The sequence below is a fragment of the Euphorbia lathyris genome, chromosome 8, assembly GCF_963576675.1.
Source record: "Euphorbia lathyris chromosome 8, ddEupLath1.1, whole genome shotgun sequence".
Taxonomy (NCBI): Eukaryota; Viridiplantae; Streptophyta; class Magnoliopsida; order Malpighiales; family Euphorbiaceae; genus Euphorbia; species Euphorbia lathyris.
Window position 1 is genome coordinate 54,029,470 of NC_088917.1, and position 12,937 is coordinate 54,042,406.

At 34.7% G+C, this 12,937-nt stretch overlaps 1 protein-coding gene across 1 annotated transcript; it reads left to right on the forward strand.

Moving 5' to 3' along the window:
- The first annotated feature begins 2,805 nt into the window (after positions 1 to 2,805).
- Positions 2,806 to 7,844, forward strand: LOC136202633 (uncharacterized). Its single transcript, XM_065993376.1, has 3 exons — positions 2,806 to 2,935; positions 4,818 to 5,173; positions 5,431 to 7,844. The coding sequence occupies exons 2-3, from the start codon at positions 4,830 to 4,832 to the stop codon at positions 7,592 to 7,594; spliced, it is 2,508 nt and encodes an 835-aa protein (XP_065849448.1). The 5' UTR covers positions 2,806 to 2,935; positions 4,818 to 4,829; the 3' UTR covers positions 7,595 to 7,844.
- Positions 7,845 to 12,937: the final 5,093 nt, after the last annotated feature.

The following is a 12,937-nucleotide window of genomic DNA, read 5'->3' on the forward strand; positions in this document are numbered from 1 at the left end:
TCAGATGATGAATAATTGATCACTCTAATATGCGCTTGAGGAAAAAGATTAAGCCAATCAGTGTTAGCCAAACCTCTATCCAAACGCTCTTCAACCCAATCTTCGGAACCACGTCCCCGTTCCCAAGTGAAAGGATAACCCGATGCACCCAGGTCCACCAATCCACTCTCCTCAACAGCATTTTGAAAACCACGTAGCAGCCATTGGGGATGAGGAACCCTTCCCCTTTTTTCCTCATTAGCTAGCAAGTCATTGAAATCACCCAAGCAAACCCATGGTAGCCTAGAAACTGCAGCAAGATTCCGAAGCAAATTCCAAGACTCAGCGCGTTTTGCCTGTTCCGGAATGCCATAAAAGCCTGAGAGTCTCCAGGTTGTCTCAGAACATAAATTAATCGATACATCAATGAAATTCTTCGATGAAGAAGAAACACAAACCAAACCATTAATTTTCCACAACAGACCTAGACCACCACTACGGCCCATGCTATTAACAGAAAAATACCCAACAAAGCCCAAATGTCTCCGAACAGCATCAAGTTTTGCTTCATTAATCCGCGTTTCTGAAAGAAAAATAATATCTGGTTTATAACTTCGGGCTAGATCAGTTAGGAACCGAATTGCTCGTGAGTTGCCCAACCCACGACAGTTCCAGGCCAAAATGCTCATAATGCTGGGCGGGTCTGACTTGCAGGACCCGCCAATAACTCGTTTTTTGAACCCAACTCCTTAATTATAGATCCATCTGGCTCTTTGTCACCCTCTACATGATCCTCCTTTCTTCTTCTTTTTGGATCAGTTACAACAACACCCTCAATTTGAGTTTCAACTGCAGAATAACCGCCAACCCCACTATCGTTTGACACCACCATAACGCAACTGCCTGTATTTTTTGCACCACCTTGAGTAACCTCTTTGTTTTTGCAACTGTCAGAAGAATTCACCATACGATCAGCCTCTTCCATCACAACATTGATCTGACCACCACTTCCACTACCGGACCGCTGTCCAGATTCATTCACAAGCCACTTACTCCCCTTGGACTGATTGGATCGATTGAATTGAACAAGCATATGCGATCCATATGGTCTCTCAAGAGGAATATCACCAACTTCATAAACTTTTGGGCAGTTGTATTCAGTATGATCCAATAGACCACAAATGAAACAGAAACGCTTAATTTTCTCATATTTGAACTCTACCCAAAACCATTCACCAGACTGCTTCTTATGTTTCATTCTCCTTTTAAGAGGCGATGAAACATTTAAACTGACTCTGATACGCATATACGCCCTCCAGATTCCTTGGTAATTATTCGGATCAGATGAAATAAAGCTTCCCAAGTAATTCCCAATCGCCATAGCCACACGTTCCGATATGAAACCACTAGGCAAATGGAAAGCCTGCACCCACAAATCTATATTTTTAAGAGGCACTTCAGTTGGAATATCAGAATCAACCATCCTATGCACCAAAAGGATCTTGTTATCAAAGGTCCAGGGACCATTATCGATAACCCTTCGAACATCGATATCATGAAAGAACTGGAACAAGAATAAATTTGAATTGACAGATCTAGTATAGACTCCTTTTCCCGGCTTCCAGAGAGACGCCATTAAATCCTTCATAGCGTGAAAGTCTACTGGTCGATCAGTTAAAAATCTCCCCACAAGACACCAACGTAAATCCAAATTCGCAGCATTAAGATCCTCTTCACCAATTAAAATTCCGTCATCTTCCTCTTCCTCCAAAGTCAGATTACCACATAGAGAAACTAAATTACTAGACGATGCCATAACAAGACAAATAGAGCCTTTACAGGAATGAATCAACACCCAAAATCAAAAAGCTTGTCACCAAGAACAAGAGAGAGCAAACTTGTCACCAAGAACAAGAGAGAGCGGTTTACAAAATGAATATGTTTTTTCAAATTGAACTTAAAACCAATATTAGTGTTGTATCTATCTCATTATTTTGGTAGTGTAAATAATTTCCTCAATTAGTTTTTGGTCCGTGCAATGTACGAATTCATCTTGACATATAAATATTAATAAAATTTATAATTTAATAATTAAAATGAATGACATAAATATATTATCTAAATTAAATTTTATTATGTTATTTTTACATTTCTTTAAATAATTTTTTATAGACAAATATAGTAATATAATTAAAATTAATATATTATATTATATTTTTTATTAGTAAAAAATGAGGAAGTTACACTTTATACTCTATATTTATTGTTTTATATTATGTATAGATAAATATATTATGTATAGATGAATATGCGGAGAGAATTTAAGGATTAATCTAAATTCTATAAAATTCTTAGATATAATACTAATAAAATAAATTTTTTTATAGATAAATATAATAATATAATTAAAATTAATACATTATATTTTATATCGGTAAAAAACGAGAAACTGACACGTGAGTTTCATCGTTACTGTTTTATACTACCTCCGTTTTATATTACATGTCTTTTTAGAGATTTTTTTTTGTTTCATATTATATGATTAATATACATTAAGTTACTTTCTGTGTGCTATAAAATGTGAGTTTATAAAAATTAATTAAAATAATAGACATATTATAAAATAAATAAATAATAGAATCAATAAATAAAGGGCAATTCGAAAAAATAAATAAATAAATAAAAGGCAATAAAGTCTATTTTTTCAAATATCCTTAATTTCGGTAGAACTCTTTCGAAAGACATATAATATGAAACGGACGAAGTAATAGACAGTTTTCCAAAAGAACCCCTCAAAAGTCATCTCAATACCAACCCTAACCACACTTTTATAATTTCATTCTCTAATACGTCCTTCCTTCTCTTTACTTCGGCAGTTCATTCCTTTTCCACAAATTCTACAAGGCCCCAAACTCTTGGTTCTCAATCCGCCTGCAATCCGTCCGTCCCCTTTCTGGTAAGCTCGTCTTCTCACCTGGGACTTCCATCTTCTCCTAATAATGTCAATTTCTCTTCCGTAATGCTAATATCAAAGAGTAATGCATTGTAATTTTATGTTAATCCGAATCAGAAGGTTTTTCCTCTTTAGTTCAGCTTTATTGTTTTTGATGTTTGGTTTTTGTGGGTGTTTTACTAATTCGCCATTCCTTAATTGATTGCGCGATTTTGATCACGCACGTTGACCTTACTTCTTCAGTTGTCCATTACTGATTTTTTTTCTTAGGGCTCAGTTTCTTCTGTGTTGTTTTTCCTCACGGTTTTTAGTTTATTCTGAAATCTTGAAAAATTGGTTGAATGTGCTCTTTGTTTCCCTGTATCTGCTATTGTCTTTTTGACCTTTGTTAATTAGTCAGCTCTGCAAGCTTAGTGTCCATGTAAATTGTCGCACATTTGTTTGAATAGAGTTTTAGGCTTTTCCTTCTTGTGAATATTGTAATTCTGGGACTGCTTGAGGCGCCACTTGTGTTTATAATTTGCATCATGTCCAATTTTTTGTTAGTCCAAAAGGCATAAGTTTTGCCGAGCTTATGTGATATTTGCCTATAATATTAATATTTCTAAACAATATGGGATGTCTTCTTAGTAGAATTGCATTTTTAAAGCTAATAGGGGGTGTTTGTTAGAGGGGATATATGAGGTGGGATAGGGATAAAAAAACGAGATAACTTATCTCAGGTTTGTTTGGGGGATAGGAGAGTGAGACAAGGGAGGGATAAACCTCTTATCCCACTAAAGTTATACCTAGAGGGGGGTGGTATAAGACATGGGGGATGCAAAAGTCTAGTTTGTTCCTTAAATTTTATTATTTATTCTAATTGTTGTGTTTTGAAAATTTAGTATAGTGTTCCAAATATTTCTCAAGTTAATTTTAATCATCGAACTTTTGAAAACTTAAGTTTGTCCATATATTATTGTAGTATCAATAAAACAACAACAAAACCTTAGTTCCGAAATGATTCGGGGTCGGCTAACATGAACCATCATATAAAACCGTGAAATCAAGTTGTGTCAGCGACACAAATTCGCTCCCTTCACTCCGTCCTATCCACTACCATATCGTAGTATCAATATGGAATGGAATTAATTAAATTTAATCTATCATCTTAGATATATTAGTTGTTCCATTTTTTGTATTTTGAAAATTTAATACAGTATTCCAAGTATTTCTCAAGTTAGGATGATAGATTAAATTTAATTAATTTCATTCCACATTGATACTATAATAATATATGAGTCTATTTAAATTTGGATAGGGGTAATATATAGTAAAATGAATCATTTTATCGTTATTCCTATCCTACATAGATAATAAGTCCTCCTGTCTTATTTTTATTTTTATCCCAATCTTTTATCCTTATTCCTATCCCAACCTTTATCCATATCCCAATTCCATAGAATACCAAACGCCCCATAGTTCTTTCGGAGAATATGTGGGTGTTGCTTTTTATATGCTATTAGCATTTGTATGTAAAAACCTTTAAAAGGATTTTAAAAAGTGAACAAGAAAATGTTTGTAGTCCATGATATTTAATTAATAAAAAATATTCCCCATGGACACTTTTGAACATTGGGACCTTCGGTATTGCACTGGAGTAGAACTTCTATTTTGGTAGAGAGTTAGATGAGGATAAAAAAAGAAGTGGATATTATGACATGATAAGAAGTTCATTTGTGTAGTTTAGTTTTGGTGAGAAAATTAAGTCAGGAAAATCAAGTTTGTCTGAGAGATGTTGGGGGGCTAATTCTTTTGTTCTTTTAATGTTAGAATTTTGGCATTGAATTGCTGCCTTATATCTTTTACTTCATCTCACATTTCTACTCCTTTATTTGAATTGCAGAAGCGGTTCCCGATGCCAAAGAAAAAACTTATTTTAATCTGCCAGTATGGTGGTGAATTTGTGACAAGTGCTGATGGTAATTTAATTTATAACGGTGGAGAGGCCAATGCTATAGATATCAATCATGAAACTATGTTTGATGGTCTCAAGCTGAAATTGGCTGAAATGTTCGACATAGAATACAAGTCACTGTCCATGAAGTATTTCCTCCCAGGAAATAGGCGAACTCTCATTACTTTGTCTAATGACAAAGACTTGAAAAGGATGTTTGATTTTCATAATGACTCCATCACTGCAGATGTTTTCTTAATGGGGAGAAGAGGTTTTATCCATGAAGTACAGACACATGTTACCAGGTATGCATTTCTTCCTACAGGTGCATCATATTTTATTGGCACTATGTGTTATTTCTTGAAGAATTTCTGCTCTATATGTATTCATTGCTATTTTAGAGTCCTATATTAACTGAAATAATTGCTTCATATTTTCTGTTTTCATTGAAAAATAAATAAAATTCTGCAGTTCACTTTTCTTTGAGTGATTACAAACTAAAATTATTTTATTTTTATTTTTGCCTTGAACTTGTGTGATATATGTTTGATATCTTTCACAGGCCATATGAAATAAAACAAGCCGAAACTGTACCTGTTGTGGAATTTCAGGATGCTGCTGATCCTGTCTCAGTTGATCCAGCTGGTGATACTACTGCCCAAAGCTCTAATGTACTCGATATGAATTGTAGTCCTGCTGATACCGTAAAGAAGAGAAGGCGCACTGCATCTTGGAAAGTTGGAGCAAATGGTCCTACCATTGTCTCTGTTGCAGACACTGTTGCATCCACTAAAAGAAGTAGACTTAAGAAGAATTTCCGGAATCTTGATGATACTATGGTGGACGTTGTTGTGGAAGAGCGCCCTGATTTTGAACCTATGATGGACATGTCTTATTATTCATTAAGTGATGTCAACTCTAAAGATGGTGCACTAGAGGAAAAGATTGCATCTTGGAAGGAGGGAATTGTTGGTGTGGGCCAAGAGTTTGATAGTGTAGTTGAATTTCGTGAGGCGCTGCAGAAATATGCCATTGCACATAGGTTTGTGTACAGGTTAAAGAAGAATGACACTAATCGTGCAAGTGGTATATGTGTTGTTGCTGGCTGTTCTTGGTCAATTCATGCATCTTGGGTTCCATCTGCTGGAATCTTTAGGATAAAAAAGATGAACAAAGTTCATACATGTGCTGGGGAGTCTTGGAAAGCTGCTCATCCGAAAAAAGGTTGGCTGGTCAACATTATAAAGGACCGGTTAAGAGAGAGCCCACATCACAAACCCAAGGAAATTGCTAAAGGTATTTTTCATGACTTTGGGATTAAGTTGAACTACACACAAGTGTGGCGTGGAATAGATGAAGCTAGGGGGCAACTCCAGGGTTCATATAAACAAGCTTATACCCGATTGCCTTGGTTTTGCAATAAGATAGTGGAAGCAAATCCTGGTAGCTTTGTGAAACTTTGCATTGGTGATGACGACAAGTTTCAACGCCTTTTTGTATCATTTCATGCATCAATACATGGTTTCAAGAATGGTTGTCGCCCGCTTATTTTTCTTGATTCTACACCCTTGAAATCCAAATACTATGAGGTTTTGTTGACAGCTACTGCAGTAGACGGGAATGATGATGCTTTTCCAGTTTCATTCGCTATTGTAGATATTGAGAATGAAGATAACTGGCATTGGTTTTTGGAGCAGTTGAGATCTGCAATTTCCATGTCGCAGTCCATAACTTTCGTGTCCGATAATGAGAAGGGACTAACAAAATCTGTGCTTGAAGTGTTTGAGAATGCTCACTTTGGTTACTCTATATACCATCTGCTTGAGAACTTCAGGACCAGTTTGAGAGGGCCATTCCAAGGAGATGGGAAAGGTACCCTGCCTGTAAGCTTATTGGGTGCTGCTCGTGCAGTTCGACATGATAGTTTCATAATGTTCATGGATCAAATTAAGCAGGTTTCCTCGAGAGCATATGATTGGCTTATGCAGTTTGAGCCAGAACATTGGACAAATGCATTATTCAAGGGTGAGCGGTATAATCATATTACTGTTACCATGGAAGATTTATATGCTGATTGGGTCGAAGAAGCGCGGGAGTTGCCAATACTACAGAAGGTAGAAGAACTCGGATGTAAAATAATGGAGTTGATGCAGAAACGTCAAACGGATTCAAATGGATGGAGTACGGAACTTACTCCAACCAAGGAGAAAAAACTAAGTGAGGAAGCTCTTAAAGCACTTCCTCTTAGAGTATTGTTTTCATCTGATACTCTATTTGAGGTTCATGATGACTCTATTAATGTTGTGGATCTCTTGCAACGGGACTGTACTTGTCAGCAGTGGAAACTGACTGGGTTACCTTGCTGCCATGCTGTTGCTGTGTTCAATCGCATCGGGAAAAGCACATATGATCATTGTTCAAAATACTTCACTGCTGATAGCTTCCGCGCTACTTACTCGGAGTCCATAAATCCTGTTGCAGACGTTATAATGCTTGCAGATGAAGAAGAAGATGAAGAAGGTGATGATGAAGAAGAAGAAGCCTCAGGGGCAAAGCATGTGCTTCCTCCAACAACACCGCGGCCGCCAATCCAACAGAAAGATAGGCAAAGTAGGAGGAAATGTGAGCTGAAAAGAGTAATGACATGCACACGGTGCAAGGGGGAAGGGCATAATAAGGCGACATGCAAGGAACCCTTAAACGATATTTCGGAAGGGGGAGAATAATAGAAGTTGTGGTTCTGTAATACATTTGAAGCTCGATTAGTTTCATGAGTAAGTCGTTATTGATGGATGGAGGGTTAAAGATTATTAGCAGAAGGTTTCGTTTGTAGGTCTGGACTTCCCTCCCTGTGTCTGTCTGTACAGTACTACAGTACAGTGTTTATTTAATGTGGAGTTTATGTAGTCCCTAAATCATACAGATTTTGATTTTCAATGCTTTTTAATAATGAAAACATGCGATTGGATGGTGAAATATTGGCCAGAATCAACACTTACATGTCCGAATCATGTATTGTTTAACATGAACAGAAACAGAAACAGGGCCTTTTATCTTCATTTCCAAAATAATCATATATTGTTTCACAGGGCCTTTTATGTAGGTTTTTTGCTTTTTGTCCACATGAAGATAACCCACTATTTTGTGCTACATGAATAAACAGTTTATTAATCCTTATATTATTATATATTACACTAGCCAGTTTTTTTTTTTTATTATTTTGAAGAAATAATTGTACGGTGTCTAATTTTTTTCCTATCAAGTCTTTAATTATTCTATTATGATCAATAATTAAATTGGAATAAATAAATTTTAAAATGATAAAATTATTTTTTACCCTATTTTATAATGATAAATTATTTATCGTTTTTTATGAACATAATTAGAATCTACTCAATATATAGTACACCCTTCCCACAATAGATGCATTTTAAGGCCGCATCAAAATCCTCCATAAACCCAAGGGAAATGAATAAGAGGGGGACGTAGGAGAAGCATCTAAAAAAGATGTCATGATAAATGTCACATCTATTGTGTAGAGCATGCTTACAGAGAATAACAAGCACAAGAAGGCGTTCAGGCGTTCATTGAGCTCATCACCAAACAACAAGATGTCATGATAAATGTCACATGGAATATTTCTCAATATTTCTCATTGATTTTCTTTGATCACAATAGTGTAAAATACAAGCCTATTTATAAGATAAAATACTCATCTAATTAAACGAGAAAACTCTTTCCTAATTACAACACAATTCCTTATTTTCCAAGGATTTTTCTATTCTTAATTAAGAAAATTTTCCTAATCTTAATTAGGAAAATTCCCCCAATCTAGATTAGGAAAATATCTCCAAAATATCTCCAATCTCCTAAAATATCTTATATCTTAATGCCCTCCCTCAAGTCGGAGCATGAAAGATTGTGAATTTCTAACTTGCGAAGTAGAAACTCAAATTGCGGTTTGCCAAGGGCCTTGATAAATAGATCCTCCAGTTGCACCTTTGTAGAAACATATAAGATGGACCAATAAGAACATCAGTAACCACATCTCACACAAAATGACAATCAACTTCAATGTGATTTCTCCTCTCTAATACACCGGGTTCTGTGTTATATACAAAACGGACTGACTATCGCAATACAACTGCATCCTTTTTTTATGTTGTACTCCAAGATCACCGAACAATTGTCTCAACCACTTCAATTCACAGGTGATGGCGTCCATAAAACGATATTCAGCTTCTGTTGAAGAACGAAAAACCGTATGTTATTTCTTCGTTTTCCAAGACACAATGGAATAACTAAGCAACACAAACAATCCAGTCAAAGAATGCCTGGTAAGAGGACAACTGGCGCAGTCCGAATCACACCAACCTTCAAGTTTTATATCAGATTGAAACAAAATGTCTTATCCTAGATTCTTCAAATACCGAACAACACGGAGAGCTGCTTCCCAATGTTCTTCTATCGGCTATTGCATAAACTGAGACATAATATGTACAGAATAAGCTAGATCAGGGCGAGTGACAGACATATAGATCCAGCACTCCACTAACCTTCAATATTTATCCATAACTTGTAACACCTTTTCATCTACCAAGTCTAGTTTATGATTGTGCTCCATAGGCAAATATGCAGGCTTTGCTCCCAACAACCCTATTCAGGTAAGATATTCAAAATATATTTTCGTTGACACATAAAGATTCCTTATACATAGAGAGCTACCTCTAAGAGATATTTTAAAAGATATTTCTACCATGAAAACTAACGGCTCCACCTCTAATTCGAGAACCAATCCCACCGTGTGTTGGGAATTCTATCATGGTTACAACATTCAGAAAATAACATGCAATTAAAGCAAGTTTATAACGAACCCTATCTACCTTCACACTTGCACCATATTGAATTAACATGCCACAAGCTCTTCGTCAAAGACCTGAAAAATCCAACATTTCTCCTAGGGGGCGACAACTTGGATATTAGGAAGGAGGAGAATTCTTTTCTTAGCTTAACTTAGGGTTAGCCTTTAGAGTTTTGAAAAATAATCTAATTATTTCCTTATATCTTTTATCTTTTTGTTTTAGGATTATAAAATCCTATGCTTCAATTTCTCTTATAATTATTACTTTAATCTAATTAAAAACAATAAAATTCAAGGGGAGCTAAGAGAGGTTAAGTGGGAGAGAGTTTTCCAACCATCCACTTGATTTTGTCCTCAAATCAAACTCTTAAATATCTAATTTGAATTATCTAATAATTCAAAAACCTTATATATATATATATATTAAAGGGATAAGATGTAAAAATGCTCTGACGCTAGTAGGTAAGAATAATAACACCTTAACATTATAAATGGTACAATTAAGGATCCAATATTAAAAACTTGCTCCAATTTAAACCTTCCTAACATATTTTATTTACTGAGTTAAAATTTCTGTCTATTTGCTTGTCAGCTCATAAACTGCATTTAAGTACTATTAACTAAATGTCATTTATGTGCCCATCCTCTACATCTCTGTGAAAAACGTAATAAACATCATAAGAACATATGCTCTAAAGAAATGACACAATGCGAACCTCCTGGTTCAGTCTCAAGAACAAGAAACGAAACATGGTCACGACTCAATTGAGAGTTATCCATATGACAAACACCAATAGCTTTAAATCTTCATTCGTTCGTAAAAAATGGAGAAGGAAATGAAAAGAGATCATAGAAGAGTGAATTCTGAAATACAAAAAGAAAAAAATTATCTGGAAAACAGAGAGTATCTAGCAGAAATAATTGTTGCAGAGAAGTCATATTATTGATGCATCCAATAGAGGGTTCCTTTATTCTTTCATATCCTTCCCTAAAAAAATTCATTGACCCACTATAAACACAAGTTTAATCGAATCAAGGGCATAAAATTCAACTCTTATAATCGATTATTCATTGTGTATTGTACCTCCGCTCCTATGACCATACAGATGGAGGTCAACTTTTCCAATAAAATCAGAGTGAACTATATGAAATAGAAAGAACCGAAGTGAAGTGCAAATTGTTGATTTTACTGTTCTTAGGTTGTAAGATTAAGAGCTTTGAAAACATTTAGATTGGGGTTCTTTAGGTTTCCACAACTATCTAATTAATTTTAGTTATATGGAATCTCATGAATTGATATACAAACTGACAGAATTTCAAACGATGCAAATATAATCTGTCTGGGAGGCTAAAATTGGACCAAGTTGTTAACCTTGAGTCCTTCACTGTACTATTTTTAATGCTAGGAGTATTATTGTTCTTGGCTATCAATATTATGAGTATTTTTATACCTTATCCATAAATCGAATTTATATATATCATATTTTTTCACAAAAATATATATATATATATATATAATATTTTATATAATATAGATTATATTACAATATAGTCTGTACCATAATATAGTCATTCCTTTAAGAATTATTCTTATTTGGAATCTCACAACGGTGAATTGTAAGTTTCTCATAAAATCTCAGACCATTTTGATTACGAGTGCGAGCGATCCTATAAGCATACCTGATTCTAATTGTGGGCTTGAAAGTTACTTTCACTTGTGAATTAAATGTCAATATATATCATTTCCAAACGAATTGTAACCCATTTCACACAAAAACAACAACAAAATCTAGACCAATTGAAACCAAATCAATTGAATTTCATATTATTTCATTATATTGAATTAAATTTCATTCACTTTCATTATTTTTTTTCAATTTAATCCAATTTCTTTCGATTGCATTAATTTTCATTAATTACATTGAATTTCACCGGATTCAAACTCTTCTGAAACTTACAGAAATTTAATAAAACAAAACCAAAATAAAAAACTAACTAATATGTACAAATATCTTATTAAATTGACTAAATTCAAAATAAAATAAAACCAAAAATCAACGTGCCTTCAATTTGGGAATCGCAACAATTTCCTTCCTCTCACAGTTAAAATAAGACATCTTTAAATACTTATTTGTTAATTCTTTGCTAATCTCTTCACTTGTATTTTTTCATCTATCTTTTTACCAACATTATTATTTATTATTCTTTTCACACCATACTCAATAACCTTACCCACATTATTTTTCCGAAAAAATCTTTCTTCTCATCAGCATACAACTTCACCAACTCTTTCTTTTGCTTCTTAATTGACAGATCGCCCTTAAAAATCATTTCCCTCCTACCAACACAACTTAAAAGGTCTAGAAATACCCAAATCCTCAGTGAAGATTCCTCTTTAGAATTTACATAACTTGAAGAAATAGAAAATTTTCTATTATATATAAAAAAAAGTTTAATTCCATTTTTCTACTACCTTTAACCATTACAAGCCCTATAACAAGGATAAAACAAACACTCAACCGGTGGATCCAAATAAAATCTAATAAAAAAAACTCTAAAAAAACTAAATAGAAATGATAAAGATCAGAAGCGAAACAACAGCGAAATGACAAATAATAAAGAACGCACAATAGTGCAGAAAAATGAAAAAAAATAAAATAAAAAAGGTGTTGTTAAACATAACCTCAATTTCCCACCTCTAGCCCCGTGAAAGGACAAAAATACCTTTTGAGGCTTTGAGGTGGGAAATGGGGAAAAATTTCCTCTCCCGGCATGCGGGCGTGAGGTAATCACGCCTCACCACGTGGTGAGGCATGAGGTAATCACGTCCCACCACAGGGTGAGGCGTGAGGTAATCACGCCTCACCACAAGGTGAGACGTGAGGCTATCACGTCCGCACCTACGGTGAGGCGTGATTACCTCACGCCCGCGTGAATACCTCCCCGAAAAAATTGGTTGTTGATGATTGTGATTAACTCGAATTAACCTTTTAGAAATAAAAATTACGGCATTTTAACTCGGATTACCCTTTAACAAATAAAATATAACAACATAAACATTAAAATAAATTAATAAACATAAAAGAGTACATATAATATCAAAAGTGTTAAAATGTAATAAGTTCTAATAAAATAATTTAGTTCGCCCGACGCCACGCGTCCATAAACTCATCCATCTCCCTTCTAATGAGTGGAGCCTCCTCGTCAG